The 13,723-nt window shown below is 43.0% G+C and overlaps 1 protein-coding gene across 3 annotated transcripts in view; it reads left to right on the top strand.

Annotated features, from left to right (window-relative positions):
- The window catches only part of tmod1 (tropomodulin 1), a 109,447-nt gene that overhangs the window by 71,502 nt on the left and 24,222 nt on the right, over positions 1 to 13,723 (top strand). For all 3 annotated transcript variants that reach the window (XM_070880826.1, XM_070880808.1, XM_070880816.1), the window contains exons 5-7: positions 5,748 to 5,837; positions 7,019 to 7,149; positions 10,676 to 10,783. In XM_070880826.1, the coding sequence (XP_070736927.1) occupies positions 5,748 to 5,837; positions 7,019 to 7,149; positions 10,676 to 10,783 (329 nt within the window). The remainder of the gene's footprint in view (positions 1 to 5,747; positions 5,838 to 7,018; positions 7,150 to 10,675; positions 10,784 to 13,723) is intronic.

The raw sequence follows: 13,723 nt of genomic DNA, 5'->3' as shown, positions 1-13,723 counted from the left end.
CTCGACTCTGAGCTCCTTCACGGCAAATGAGCCAAAGGTGAGCAGCCAGAACGCTACAAGGACACCCTCAAAGCCTCCCTGATAAAGTGCGACATCCCCACTGACACCTGGGAGTCCCTGGCCAAAGACCGCCCTAAATGGAGGAAGTGCATCCGGGAGGGCGCTGAGCACCTCGAGTCTCAATGCTGAGAACATACAGAAATCTAGCACAGGCAGCCGAAAGAGTGTGCGGCAAATCAGTCCCACCCACCCCTTCCTTCAACGACTATCTGTCCCATCTGTTAGAGTCTGTGGCTCTCGTATTGGACACTAAAGAACTCACTTCAGGAGTGGAAGCAAGTCTTCCTCGATTCCGAGGGACTGCCTATGATGATGATGATTTCCAGGCGTAAAAGTTTGAAGGACATTCGCTGGGCATGAGTTGGGCAAATAGCCCAATCTCTCCCACACAAATGTCTTTCTCCCGGGGATGTGGATGATCTGTACGGAGAAATCTTGCCAGATTGGAAAAGCCGGTTTTCGGCGCATGCGCATCGCGCCCCAAAAGCCGGCTTTTGCGAGGCCTCACCAAGTCCGTGTGCACTTCGTATGGACCCAGCAAGGCCGCAATTTTCAGCCCAATCTTTTTTTTAAATCAAGTTTTCACTCGAACTCAGTTGCATATCACCAAATGCAATATCTGCCATGAAGCAATGTAATTGTGCAGCATATAAATATGTAATTTAACAAAAATAATTTTGCTTTAAAAATATTCCTTGATTTATTTAAGAGTGGTAATTAGGTGCAGCCTGATTGATACAGCTGAAAATGGATTTATCACAAAAAGATAAGCATTTGTAATTTTTAAGTGTCAATCCACTACCTGTGACTAACCCAATTTTAAATTTCTGAAAATTACTTTTAAACAGCAAACAGAACCATTTCCTAGTTATATTGGGGCACAGTAATCAGTTTCTTCGTTAAATTTTTTAATATATTGAAAAAGATTTTAAAATGTTCCAATTAGTGTCCTTGCACTCAAAAAAAAAAAAGTTTTTGATTTTTTAGCCGCCTCAAAGGCCCACAAACGAGCGCGATTCGCGGAATCTCCCAATGGTGATTAATTCAACTTGAGGTGTGGGCAGTTTTGTGTGGGCCCTACTTCTTGCGCAATGTTTTAAAACTAGCGCAAAAGATCTCGAATTGTAATTTGTAATTTGCTCTTAAAATTCCACGACCGTTTGTGCAGTTTACGCCAATTTCAGACGAATTGTGCCAAAAAAAACTCGCAACCGACCACTTTCATTATTTAGTAAAGTGAAGCTCCAAACTGTCGTGGAAACTCAGACAGCACCAAATAAACATCTAGAAGCAAGGTTAAGAGTGGCAGTTACAGTGCTCTTCTGTTTTAAATGGTGCCTCTTAGCAAGGTAGATACATTGAGAAACAGAAGTTTGACGTTGACAGCATTCAGAAAAATCATCTTCAATCCTTCAATCATCGTTTTTGTTTTCAATTACTATTTCTGTAGCTTAGCATAATACTGCACAGTGAAATATAAAGAGGTTTAGAGATGCTGCATGTTATTGTGTTCTAAATAGGAGAAAACACCATTTATATGATTTTATGATGTTACATGACCAATATCTTCACCATCGGTATACCGTGGCTGCAGTGTATACTATCTACAGAATCCACTGCAGCAACTCGCCAAGGCTTCTTTGGAAGCACCACCCAAACCTGCACCCTCCACCATCAACTCTGCTTCCATCATTCCCCTCCTCAAAAAAGAAAACACCCATGAGCCCTCTGTCCTTGCAAACTATTACCCTCATTTCAAACCTCCCTTTCCTCTCCCATGTCCTTGAACATGTGGTTACCTCCCAAATTTGTGCTCATATTTCCCTCAACTCCATTTTGAAACCCACCAATCAGGTTTCCACCCCTGCTACAGCACTGAAACGGCCCTTATCAAAGTCACAAATGACATCCTATGTGACTGACCATGGTAAACTATCCATCCTCATCCTTCTCGCCAGACTTTGATACAGTTGATCACATCATCCTCCTCCACGCCTCTCCTCCATTGTCCAATTGGGTGACTGCCATCGGTTTCATCCTAGCTATCCAGTCATAGCCAGAGAATCACCTGCAATGGCTTCTCTGCACGCTCCTACAGTGGAATGAGGGCAGAGTTGGCTAAAGTGGACTGGGAACACACTAAACGGTGGCACAATTGAGGAACAGTGGAGGACTTTTAAGGAACTCTTTCACAGTGCTCAACAAAAATAAGTTCCAGTGAAAAAGAAGGGCGGTAAGAGAAGGGATAACTAGCCGTGGATAACCAAGGAAATTAAGGAGAGTATCAAATTAAAAACCAATGTGTATAAGGTGGCCAAGGTTAGTGGGAAACTAGAAGATTGGGAATATTTTAAACAACAGCAAAGAATGACTAAGAAAGCAATAAAGAAAGGAAAGATAAATTACGAAAGTAAACTTGCGCAAAACATAAAAACAGATAGTAAAAGCTTTTACCGATATATAAAACGGAAAAGAGTGACTAAAGTAAATGTTGGTCCCTGAGAAGATGAGAAGGGGGATTTAATAATGGGAAATGTGGAAATGGCTGAGACCTTAAACAATTATTTTGCTTCGGTCTTCACAGTGGAAGACACAAAAACTATGCCAAAAATTGCTGGTCACGGGAATGTGGGAAGGGAGGACCTTGAGATAATCACTATCACTAGGGGGGTAGTGCTGGACAGGCTAATGGGACTCAAGGTAGACAAGTCCCCTGGTCCTGATGAAATGCATCCCAGGGTATTAAAAGAGATGGCGGAAGTTATAGCAGATGCATTCGTTATAATCTACCAAAATTCTCTGGACTCTGGGGAGGTACCAGCGGATTGGAAAGCAGCTAATGTAACGCCTCTGTTTAAAAAAGGGGGCAGACAAAAGGCAGGTAACTATAGGCCGGTTAGTTTAACATCTGTAGTGACGAAAATGCTTGAAGCTATCATTAAGGAAGAAATAGCGGGACATCAAGATAGGAATAGTGCAATCAAGTAGACGCAACATGCATTCATGAAGGGGAAATCATGTTTAACTAATTTACTGGAATTCTTTGAGGATGTAACGAGCATGGTGGATAGAGGTGTACCGATGGATGTGGTGTATTTAGATTTTCAAAAGGCATTCGATAAGATGCCACACAAAAGGTTACTGCAGAAGATAAAGGTACGCGGAGTCAGAGGATATGTATTAGCATGGATAGAGAATTGGCTAGCTAGCAGAGAGTCGGGATAAATGGGTCCTTTTCGGGTTGGAAATCGGTGGTTAGTGGTCTGCCACAGGGATCAGTGCTGGGACCACAACTGTTTACAATATACATAGATGACCTGGAAGAGGGGACTGAGTGTGGTGTAACAAAATTTGCAGATGACACAAAGATTAGTAGGAAAGCGGGTTGTGCAGAGGACACAGAGAGGCTGCAAAGAGATTTAGATAGGTTAAGCGAATGGGCTAAGGTTTGGCAGATGGAATACAATGTCGGAAAATGTGAGGTTATCCACCTTGGGGAAAAAAAACAGTAAAAGGGAATATTATTTGAATGGGGAGAAATTACAACGTGCTGCGGTGCAGAGGGACCTGGGGGTCCTTGTGCATGAATCCCCAAAAGTTAGTTTGCAGGTGCAGCAGGTAATCAGGAAGGTGAATGGAATGTTGGCCTTCATTGCGAGAGGGATGGAGTACAAAAGCAGGGAGGTCCTGCTGCAACTGTACAGGGTATTGGTGAGGCCGCACCTGCAGTACTGTGTGCAGTTTTGGTCACCTTACTTAAGGAAGGATATACTAGCTTTGGAGGGGGTACAGAGACGATTCACTGGGCTGATTCCGGAGATGAGGGGGTTATCTTATGATGATAGATTGAGTAGACTGGGTCTTTACTCGTTGGAGTTCAGAAGGATGAGGGGTGATCTTATAGAAACATTTAAAATAATGAAAGGGATAAACAAGATAGAGGCAGAGAGGTTGTTTCCACTGGTCGGGGAAACTAGAACTAGGGGGCACAGCCTCAAAATATGGGGGAGCCAATTTAAAACCCAGTTGAGAAGGAATTTCTTCCCCCAGAGGGTTGTGAATCTGTGAAATTCTCTGCCCAGGGAAGCAGTTGAGGCTAGCTCATTGAGTGTATTCAAATCACAGATAGATAGATTTTTAACCAATAAGGGAATTAAGGGTTATGCAGAGCGGGCGGGTAAGTGGAGCTGAGTCCACGGCCAGATCAGCCATGATCTTGTTGAATGGCGGAGCAGGCTCGAAGGGCTAGATGGCCTACTCCTGTTCCTAATTCTTATGTTCTTATGTTACCTCTGGAGTCCCGCAATGATCTATCTTTGACCCCCTCCTATTTCTCATTTACATGCAGCCCCTCGGTGACATCATCAAAAAACACGTCAGATTCCACTTGTACACCGACGACACCCAGCTCTACCACACCACCATCTCTCTCGACCCCTCCACTGCCTGATTTGTCACACTGCTTGTCCGGCATCCAGTATTGGATGAGCAGAAATTTTCTCCAACTAAATATTGAGAAGACCAAATCCATTGTAACTGTGGGCATCCTATTTGACCCTGAGATAAACTTCCAAACCCATATCCACTGCATCACTAAGGCCACCTAGTTCCACCTCCGTACCATCGCCTGTCTCCACCCCGCCTCAGCTCATCCGCTGATGGAACCCTTGTTCATTCCTTCCTTACCTCTAGATGACTATTCTAATGCTCTCCTGGCTGGCTGCCCATCTTCTGCCCTCCATAAACTTGAGTTCATCCAAAACTCTGCTGCCCGTACTCTAATTCATACCAAGTCCCATTCACCTATTGCTCACTGTCCTATAATGCCACTCCGGCAACGCCTTAATTTTAAGATTCTCATCCTTGTTTGGAAATCTCTCCATAGCCTCTACGCTCCCTATCTCTCTAACCTCCTCCAATTCTGGTCTCCAATTTTAATCGCTCCGTCATTGGCAACCATGGTTAAGCCCTAAGCTCTGTAATTGCCTCCTTTGATGTTTCCACCTCTCTACCTCTCTCTCCTTTTAAGATGCTCATTAAAACCTCTACCTCTTTGATCAAGCTTTTGGTCACCTATCCTAATATCTCCTATGTGGCTTGGTCTCAAATTTTGTTTAATAACGCTCCTGTGAATCTCCTTGGGATGTTTTACTACCTTAAAAGTGCTACACACATACAAGTTGTTGTTGTACTATAAGCGCAGAAGATGCATGGGGAACATCATCACCTCCAAGTTCTCCACATTACCCCGATTTGGACAAGTCGTTCCTTCGTCATTGCTGGGCCAAAGTCCTCAAATTTACTAACTAACAGCATTGTGGGAGTACCTTCATCATGTGGACTGCAACGGTTGAAGAAGGTAGCTCACTACCAACTTCTTAAGGGCAACTCGGGATGGGCAATAAATGCCGGCCGAACCAGTCACAGCCTGAGAATTAATATTTTTAAAAATGCATATGTGAACTGGCTGAGGGTATTGGGGGAAGGCTATGTATGTACAGTGATGTGCAAATGGTTGTGAGAGAGTTAATGAGAAGTTCAGCGCTCTGGTGACTCTTGATTTTTGAGCTGCAGTGTAGTTCCAATTTCCTTGCTTTGTCTGCATCAATGTTCAAGTGCCTAAAGCTCAATTGCTTTACAGTTTCCAGTTCCATTAACTTTGTGTATCTGTTTTTTTTTGTTATTAGCCATCCTTGGCATGCACACACTGATGAGCAACCAACAATATTATGAAGCCCTTGCCACTAGTACCATAGTTAACAAGGAAGGCCTTAACAGTGAGTAAAACATGGAAGTACTATAGAGCAGCATTTTAAAGGCTGTGCTGTTCTGTGCTAGAACCCCAATTGGTTGAAAATGTGGTATTATTGATTAATGTTACTTGGTATTTTTTTCAGTATAATACTATTTCAAAATATAATGACTTATTTTAGGTGTTCAGTGGGAGCACCATCACCTGCAAGTTCCCTTCCAAGTTACACACCATCCTGACTTGGAAATATATCGCTGTTCCTTCATCGTCACTGTGTCAAAGTCCTGGAACTCCCTCCCTAACAGCACTGTGGGAATACCTTCATCATCATCATAGGCAGTCCCTCGAAACGAGGATGACTTGCTTCCACGCCAAAAAGGGATGAGTTCACAGATGTTTCAATGAAGGACCTAATATTTCAGATCCCGAAGTACATCTTGAAGGGTGGAAGATGCCTGTGCGTGGATTTTTTTTAACGTGTGGTGGCCGTTGCACACCAGCCATTACACGGGCTTGACAGAGCTAGGTCTTGGTCCAGTGGCAAAGATTACCCAAGACGACTGGAGACCTGCTCTGCTGCACGGGCCTAGTGCGCACACATATCGCAGTGTGGGCTGGCACGTGCTGCCCCTGAGCCCTCGCCTCTTCTGGCCCCGAATTCAGGCGTATGGTGAAGGGAATGACTGCAGCCGTTCAAGAAGGTGGCTCACCACCACCATCTTCTCGAGGGCAATTAGGGATGGGCAATAAATGCTGGCCTTGCCAGTGACGCCCACATCCCGGAACAAATTTTTAAAAAATCTATTAATTATATATAAACTATTACAGTTACAAAAGATATTTAGGGTTGACTAGTTATCTATTTAATCATTTAATTTAGTCATTACCATCCAAAGAGCCATATTCTTTAGTTAGGATGCCAGGAGGAACATATGCCTAACTCCTCAACCAAGCAGGCTTCAGATGAGCTGCTTTCACTCTGAAGAAAAAATTGGAAGAGTAAGTGAGCTAGAGCCATTCTTACCAACGTTCCCCAATTACGACATCAGTTCTGGTTGGTAGCATGTAGAATTAATGTAAATTAGTGGAATAATTTTTATTAAATCATTGAACTTTGTAGAGTATTAATTGTAGGCAATTTTATGTTGACAAATGATTATTTTGTAGCGCCCGTTTGTCAGTACTCAGTTTGTCTCCCTTGTACAGGTGTCATCCAACCCACTCAGTATAAGCCGGTTCCTGATGAGCTGCCAAACTCTACAGATGTGGAAGAAACCCTAAAGCAAGTTATGGCTAATGACCCTGAGCTTGAGGAGATTAACCTCAATAATATAAAGGTGACTGCAGACAGTTTGTTGTTCTTCTTTAATCTGGGCTTCTAACTTTTCCTTCAATATAACCAATAAACAGAGGAAAAGACTACTAGACTTGGGAAAATAAGGCAGACCTATGTAGAGGCCTGAGATAATGAAGCACATAGAGACATACAGGTATTATGTGATACATAAGAACATAAGAATTAGGAACAGGAGTAGGCCATCTAGCCCCTCGAGCCTGCTCCGCCACTCAACAAAAGATCATGGCTGATCTAGCCGTGGACTCGGCTCCACTTACCCGCCCGCTCCCCATAACCCTTAATTCCCTTATTGGTTAAAAATCTATCTATCTGTGATTTGAATACATTCAATGAGCTAGCCTCAACTGCTTCCCTGGGCAGAGAATTCCACAGATTCACAATCCTCTGGGAGAAGAAATTCCTTCTCAACTCGGTTTTAAATTGGCTCCCTCGTATTTTGAGGCTGTGCCCCCTAGTTCTAGTCTCCCCGACCAGTGGAAACAACCTCTCTGCCTCTATCTTGTTTATCCCTTTCATTATTTTAAATGTTTCTATAAGATCACCCCTCATCCTTCTGAACTCCAACGAGTAAAGACCCAGTCTACTCAATCTATCATCATAAGATAACCCCCTCATCTCCGGAATCAGCCGAGTGAATCGTCTCTGTACCCCCTCCAAAGCTAGTATACCCTTCCTTAAGTAAGGTGACCAAAACTGCACGCAGTACTCCAGTTGCGGCCTTACCAATACCTTATACAGTTGCAGCAGGACCTCCCTGCTTTTGTACTCCATCCCTCTCGCAATGAAGGCCAACATTCCATTCACCTTCCTGATTACCTGTTGCACCTGCAAACTAACTTTTTGGGATTCATGCACAAGGACCCCCAGGTCCCTCTGCACCACAGCATGTTGTAATTTCTCCCCATTCAAATAATATTCCCTTTTACTTTTTTTTTTCCCAAGGTGGATGACCTCACATTTTCCGACATTGTATTCCACCTGCCAAACCTTAGCCCATTCGCTTAACCTATCTAAATCTCTTTGCAGCCTCTCTGTGTCCTCTACACAACCCGCTTTCCCACTAATCTTTGTGTCATCTGCAAATTTTGTTACACTACACTCTGTTCCCTCTTCCAGGTCATCTATGAATATTGTAAACAGTTGTGGTCCCAGCACCGATCCCTGTGGCAGACCACTAACCACCGATTTCCAACCCGAAAAGGACCCATTTATCCCGACTCTCTGCTTTCTGTTAGCCAGTCAATTCTCGATCCATGCTAATACATTTCCTCTGACTCCGCGTACCTTTATCTTCTGCAGTAACCTTTTGTATGGAGAACCAGGGTAATACTTTCTTTCTAATTATGCTTAAGGAAGTTCAATAAGATAATTATGTTTAGTTTAGCTCCATCTTCACTAGTGTACTCATTAAAAGAGCATCTCGTCCATTAAAGTTTCGTTGTGTATACATCTTAACAAATTGTGAAGAAGATGAGTTCATAAAAATGGATTGCATTGTGCATTTTAATAATTTGTTTGAAGTCAGTCGAGTTGGAAGACTGTTCAGCAGCTCATTGTTGAGAGTGAATTAGTATCATGTTAGCACAGTGGTTATTTTCAGGATTTATTTCACGAACCAATTACAATCACCAATAATATTTAATTATATTGATGAGCTTGTCTGTTTCTCCTTAGCATGAGAAAAGTATTCCGGTCAGTATATGAATCTCTTAATAAGTGCAAGGTTATGTTTGTTTCTGTATGAGACAGCAGAAAAGTAAATGAAGATGTTAGCTTGTTTTTATTGTGTTTGCACTTATAATTGAAGTGCTGAAAAAACTGCTGAAGAACACATTTCCTATTTCCGCCACCTAGTGTCAATATTGAGAACTTCCACATATGATGCAAATCAGATTAGATGCAAAATACAGCTCCCTCTATTCTGCCCCAACAATGTGCCTAAAGCACTGTCTCAAAGATCAGCTTGTGTGTGCGAAATTATCAGTTAATGTTAAATTGCCGGCAATCTTATAGTATTGACTAGCACATTAACAAGTGGGTTAAGACTGGTCAAATTTATATCATTTGAACTTCGAACAGACAATAGAGAGACACTTTTATGCTCCTCCTGGGCTAGATTTGCCTTAAGCTGCACACATCCTTTAATTGAATGGGTTCCTTTTCCTTTCAGTTTTGTGTTATTTTCATACTTAAGTTGCATATTTCTGGTTGAATGACTGACCCAATAAATGAGTTGTGTAATGCAGAAACCTCTTTAATGCTTAACACTAATACCTAGTCATTTTGATACTGATCTTGTATTGCACAACCAGTTTAGTCTGGCTACAGCTCTATCTGGAGGATACATTTTAGGCAAATTTCAGGACATTGTGTCTACAGGCAGGGTTGGAGGAGGGCAGTGTAACAAAGGTGGAAGTAGGGGGTCGTTGTGATGGAGAGGATATAGGGTTGGAAGATCAGTTCAGGGTTGAATATGATGGCAATGTTCTAAATAGAATGGTTCAGCCTGGGGGGGGGGACGGGGGGGATGGAATCAGTGGAAATTTCTGACTGGGACCGAAGACAATGACTTTAGTCTTCCCAATGTTTAACTGAATGAAATTGCAGCTCATACAGGACTGGATATTGGACAAGCAGTTTGACAACACCGAGGCAGTGGAGAGATCGAGAGAGGTGATGATGCGTTAGAGCTGGGTGTCGTCGGTGTACATGTGGAAGTTACTGCATGTCTTCAGATGTTGTCACCGAGGGACAGCATGTAAATGAGAAATAGAAAGGGGCCATGGATAGATTCTTGGGGAATTCCAGAGATAATGGTGGGGTTGGGAATTGAACCACTGCCGGAGATGCTTTGGCTACAACTGGATTGTTAAGAGTCGAACCAGGCACGGGCAATTCCACTCAGCTGGGCAACGGAGGAGAGGTTTTGGGAGGAGGATGGAGTGGTCAACCATGTGAAAAGCTGCAGACAGGTCGAGGAGGACGAAGAGGGATAATGCACCACGGTCGTGGTCACAGAGGATGTTATTTGTGATTTTGATTAGGGCCAATTCAGTGCTGTGGCAGGTGTGGAAATCTGACTGGAGAGGTTTAAACACAGAGTTGTGGAAAAGGATCTGACAACACAGTCAAGGACTTTGGAAAGGAAAGGGAGGTTTTTAAAATGAAACACAGGGTTGCCAACATCTTCGGTGGCTGATGCTGTCCCACCTCGCACCATTAATATGGCGGTTTTAATTGCAGATATTAGATACACTACCCATCTATATCTGAGGGTCAAATAAATTTGCACAGATGTATGGAAAAATGGAAATTAAAAAATACAAAATATAGGTTACGATTGTCCAAGTACATTTTATTATTTTTTGAAGGTGAATGAGGCCTGGAAGTTTGCCGTTTTGGTTGGTGAATGCATGACCCAGGGAAGTGGGAGGGAAATATTTTCAAACAGTAGGATGGCTAAGATTTAAGATATGTTAAAAAAATTTAAATTATTTTGTTTCTAGAACATTCCCCTTGCCACTCTAAAAGCATATGCTGAAGCTTTGAAGGAAAACACGTACGTGAAGAAGTTCAGTATAGTAGGCACCCGAAGTAATGATCCAGTTGCGATTGTAAGTACTACATATTGGACTGACTTACCAAGATAATTAGTAATAAAAGATCGAGGACTGATTGTGTTTATTGAAAATCTGTGTATCCATAATATACCAGAGTATGAATTTTTCCTGCTATCAAATATTAGCTGGTTAACACAACACCAAATTGGGGGGTACAGTTAATGCTGAGGAAGTCTGTGACAAAATACAAGAAGACATTAACAAACTTGCAGAATGGGGTGTATAAATCCAATATAGGCAAGTGTGAGGTGGTATATTTTGGTAGGAGGAATATGAAGGCCACCTGCTCCTTGGAAAATAAGGGTCTAAATGGGAAAGAGGATGACAGGGATTCAAGGGTACCAATTCACAAATCATTCAAAGTCGCAACGCAGATAAACAAAACCATAAAAATACAAATGAAGCATTTGGGATTATTTCTAGAGGAATTGAATTCAAAACCAGAGATGTTATGCTAAACTAATATAGAACCTTAGTGAGACCACACTTGGAGTACTGTGCTCAGTTTTGGTCTCCGTATTACAAAAGGATATAGAGATGCTGGAGAAGGTACAGCAATGATAATACCATAACTGAGATGTTCTATCAGGAAAGAGTGAACAGGCTGGGGCTCTTTCTTCTAGAAAAAAGAAAGTGGAGAGGTTACCTGATAGAGATCTTTAAAATTATGAAGGGGTTTGATGGGGTAGATGTAGTGAAGATGTTACCACTTGTGGGGGAGCCCAAAACTAGGGGCAATAAATATAATAAACCCAATAATGAATTTAGGAAAAACTTCTTTGCTCAGAATGGTTAGGATGTGGAACTCGCTACCACAAGTAGTTGAGGTGAATAGCTTTGATGCATTTAAGGGGAAGCTAGATAAGTACATGAGTTGGTGACCTTTCGTCAGAATCGTCAGGTTACTGACCTGAAACTTTAACTCTGTTTCTTCCTCCCCAGATACTGCCTGATCTGCTGAGTATTTCTAAAATGTTCTGTTTATATTTCAGATTTCCAGCATCTGTGGTATTTTATCTTTGTATAATTGAAACTTGCTATGTAAACTTATGTTGCAATTAAACCCTCCTGCCAGTGGTGGCACTGTATCACCTCAATTTCTCCCAACTCCTTAGTCTGTAATGCAAGAAAACTCTATTTGATTTCCCAAATTGCTGTAAGTTATGCTATTTAACTATTAATTCCGTCAAATTGAAGTATATGAAAGTGAGGACAGAATGCACTTTGAAATGGCGACTGAATAACGTCTGAGCAGCCTGGTACAATAATCCTTGGCCCTCTAACACCGCTTCGCTTTAAGACTGCACTGGTGCTTAGCTCCCCTTCTGCGATGCTTCGGAAAATTATAATACATTAAAGGTCTTGCGTTTAGTGCTTGTTTCATACTTTAAATGTCTCGAGCACAAAAGAATTGTTCTGCTTTTCTGAATGGTTCCTAGGAGATTAGTCAATTGGAATTTAAAATCTGGCTGTTTCAAATCTGGAACCATTTCTTATATTTACCCCCACCCCAGCACTCCTATGGATGCATGTGCATACACACATAAAATAGCGCACACATTCCACTCATCGGGGGTAGAAAAAAGTTACAACCCAAGTATTTCTGTATCCTTTTATTTGCTTTGGGTAACACCATAACTATAAAATGTTTCCATTTCCTGTTCTTAATTGTCCCACATGCCATTTAGCAAGTGTCCCCAGGTAAAAGTCACTTCCTGACCTCTTCCCCCTCATTTTTACTGATTAGCCTCAGCATAAACTTAGCCCTTTCTCAGGAGCCGCATGTTTGTCTTCTATTATCTTTCTGAAGTCTTGACTTTTGAATTATCTTCTTCCCCTTCGTACAAAGCAGTGGAAAACATCAAGCGCCACCTCAGTGCAGGTTTTCCAACCTATGCACATGTGACCTTGGTGCCAATTAGCATCAATCCTGCCAAATCTCTCAGTAACTGAGATACAAGACAGGAGAATAAGAATGAGTGAGCAGCCAAAGGGAATACCAAGGTCGAACAGAGAGATAAGGAAATTAGTGCATGAGTTGGGGAATAAAAATGTGACAGTAAGGATGTGTGCAAGAGACAAAAGGAGAGTGACACTGAAAGAGTGGTAGATTTGCTGCAAAACACAAAAATAATTACATAGAGTGAGAGACAAGTAGCGATAAAGGGCTCAATTTTCCCTAAAGCTTTTTTTTGGCGTACTTGAAGAGTTACGCCCATTTTTGGGGGGCCCCAAGTACGCCCCAAAAAAATGTTCTAAGTTTCCCCGTTGGATTTCTTCATTTTGGCCTGGCCTAACCTGTCCTTTAGTTTTGGGGGTGGAGCCTTGATCTGCACCAAAAAGATGGGGCTGCCATGGTAACCAGGGACACAAAGTGAAGCATACAGCCAGCTCCCAACACATTAAAACACATTGCATCTATTTAAAATCACATTAAAATATATTGCAGCAACTTACCTCCAATTATTAAAGCCGGTCCCGCTCACCCCGCCCCTAGCCCTGGCCAAAGGACTTGCTGGTCTGCTCGCCTAGTCTGCCCCGAGCCCTTTGCCGGTGCCGGTCCAGCTCCAGCTCCCCCAGCCCTGAGTACCTTGCTGGTCCCGGTCCCCCACTCCTAGCCCTGGCCAAGGGGCTTGCCGGTCTGCTCTCCCGCCCGACCCTGGCCCCGAGTGCTTTACCAGTCCGCTCCTCCACTCCTAGCCCAGGCCGAGTGGCCTCTTGGTCTGCTCCCCCACCACTATCCCAGGCCGACTGGCCTCCTCCCCTCCCGGTCCCCGCACCTAACTACACCCAAAAGGCTTCCCCCCCCCACCTCACTACACCCAAAAGGCTTCCCCCCCCCCACCTCACTCACTCTCTCCCTCCCCCCACCTCTCTCTCCCTCTCTCTCTTACCTTTCCTGCTGCTGCTATCCGGGCATCTGCTGCACTTACC

This window comes from Pristiophorus japonicus, chromosome 1, assembly GCF_044704955.1.
Source record: "Pristiophorus japonicus isolate sPriJap1 chromosome 1, sPriJap1.hap1, whole genome shotgun sequence".
NCBI classification, from domain to species: domain Eukaryota; kingdom Metazoa; phylum Chordata; class Chondrichthyes; family Pristiophoridae; genus Pristiophorus; species Pristiophorus japonicus.
Note: the sequence above shows the minus strand (reverse complement) of the source record. Positions and strands in the feature narration are given on the sequence as shown.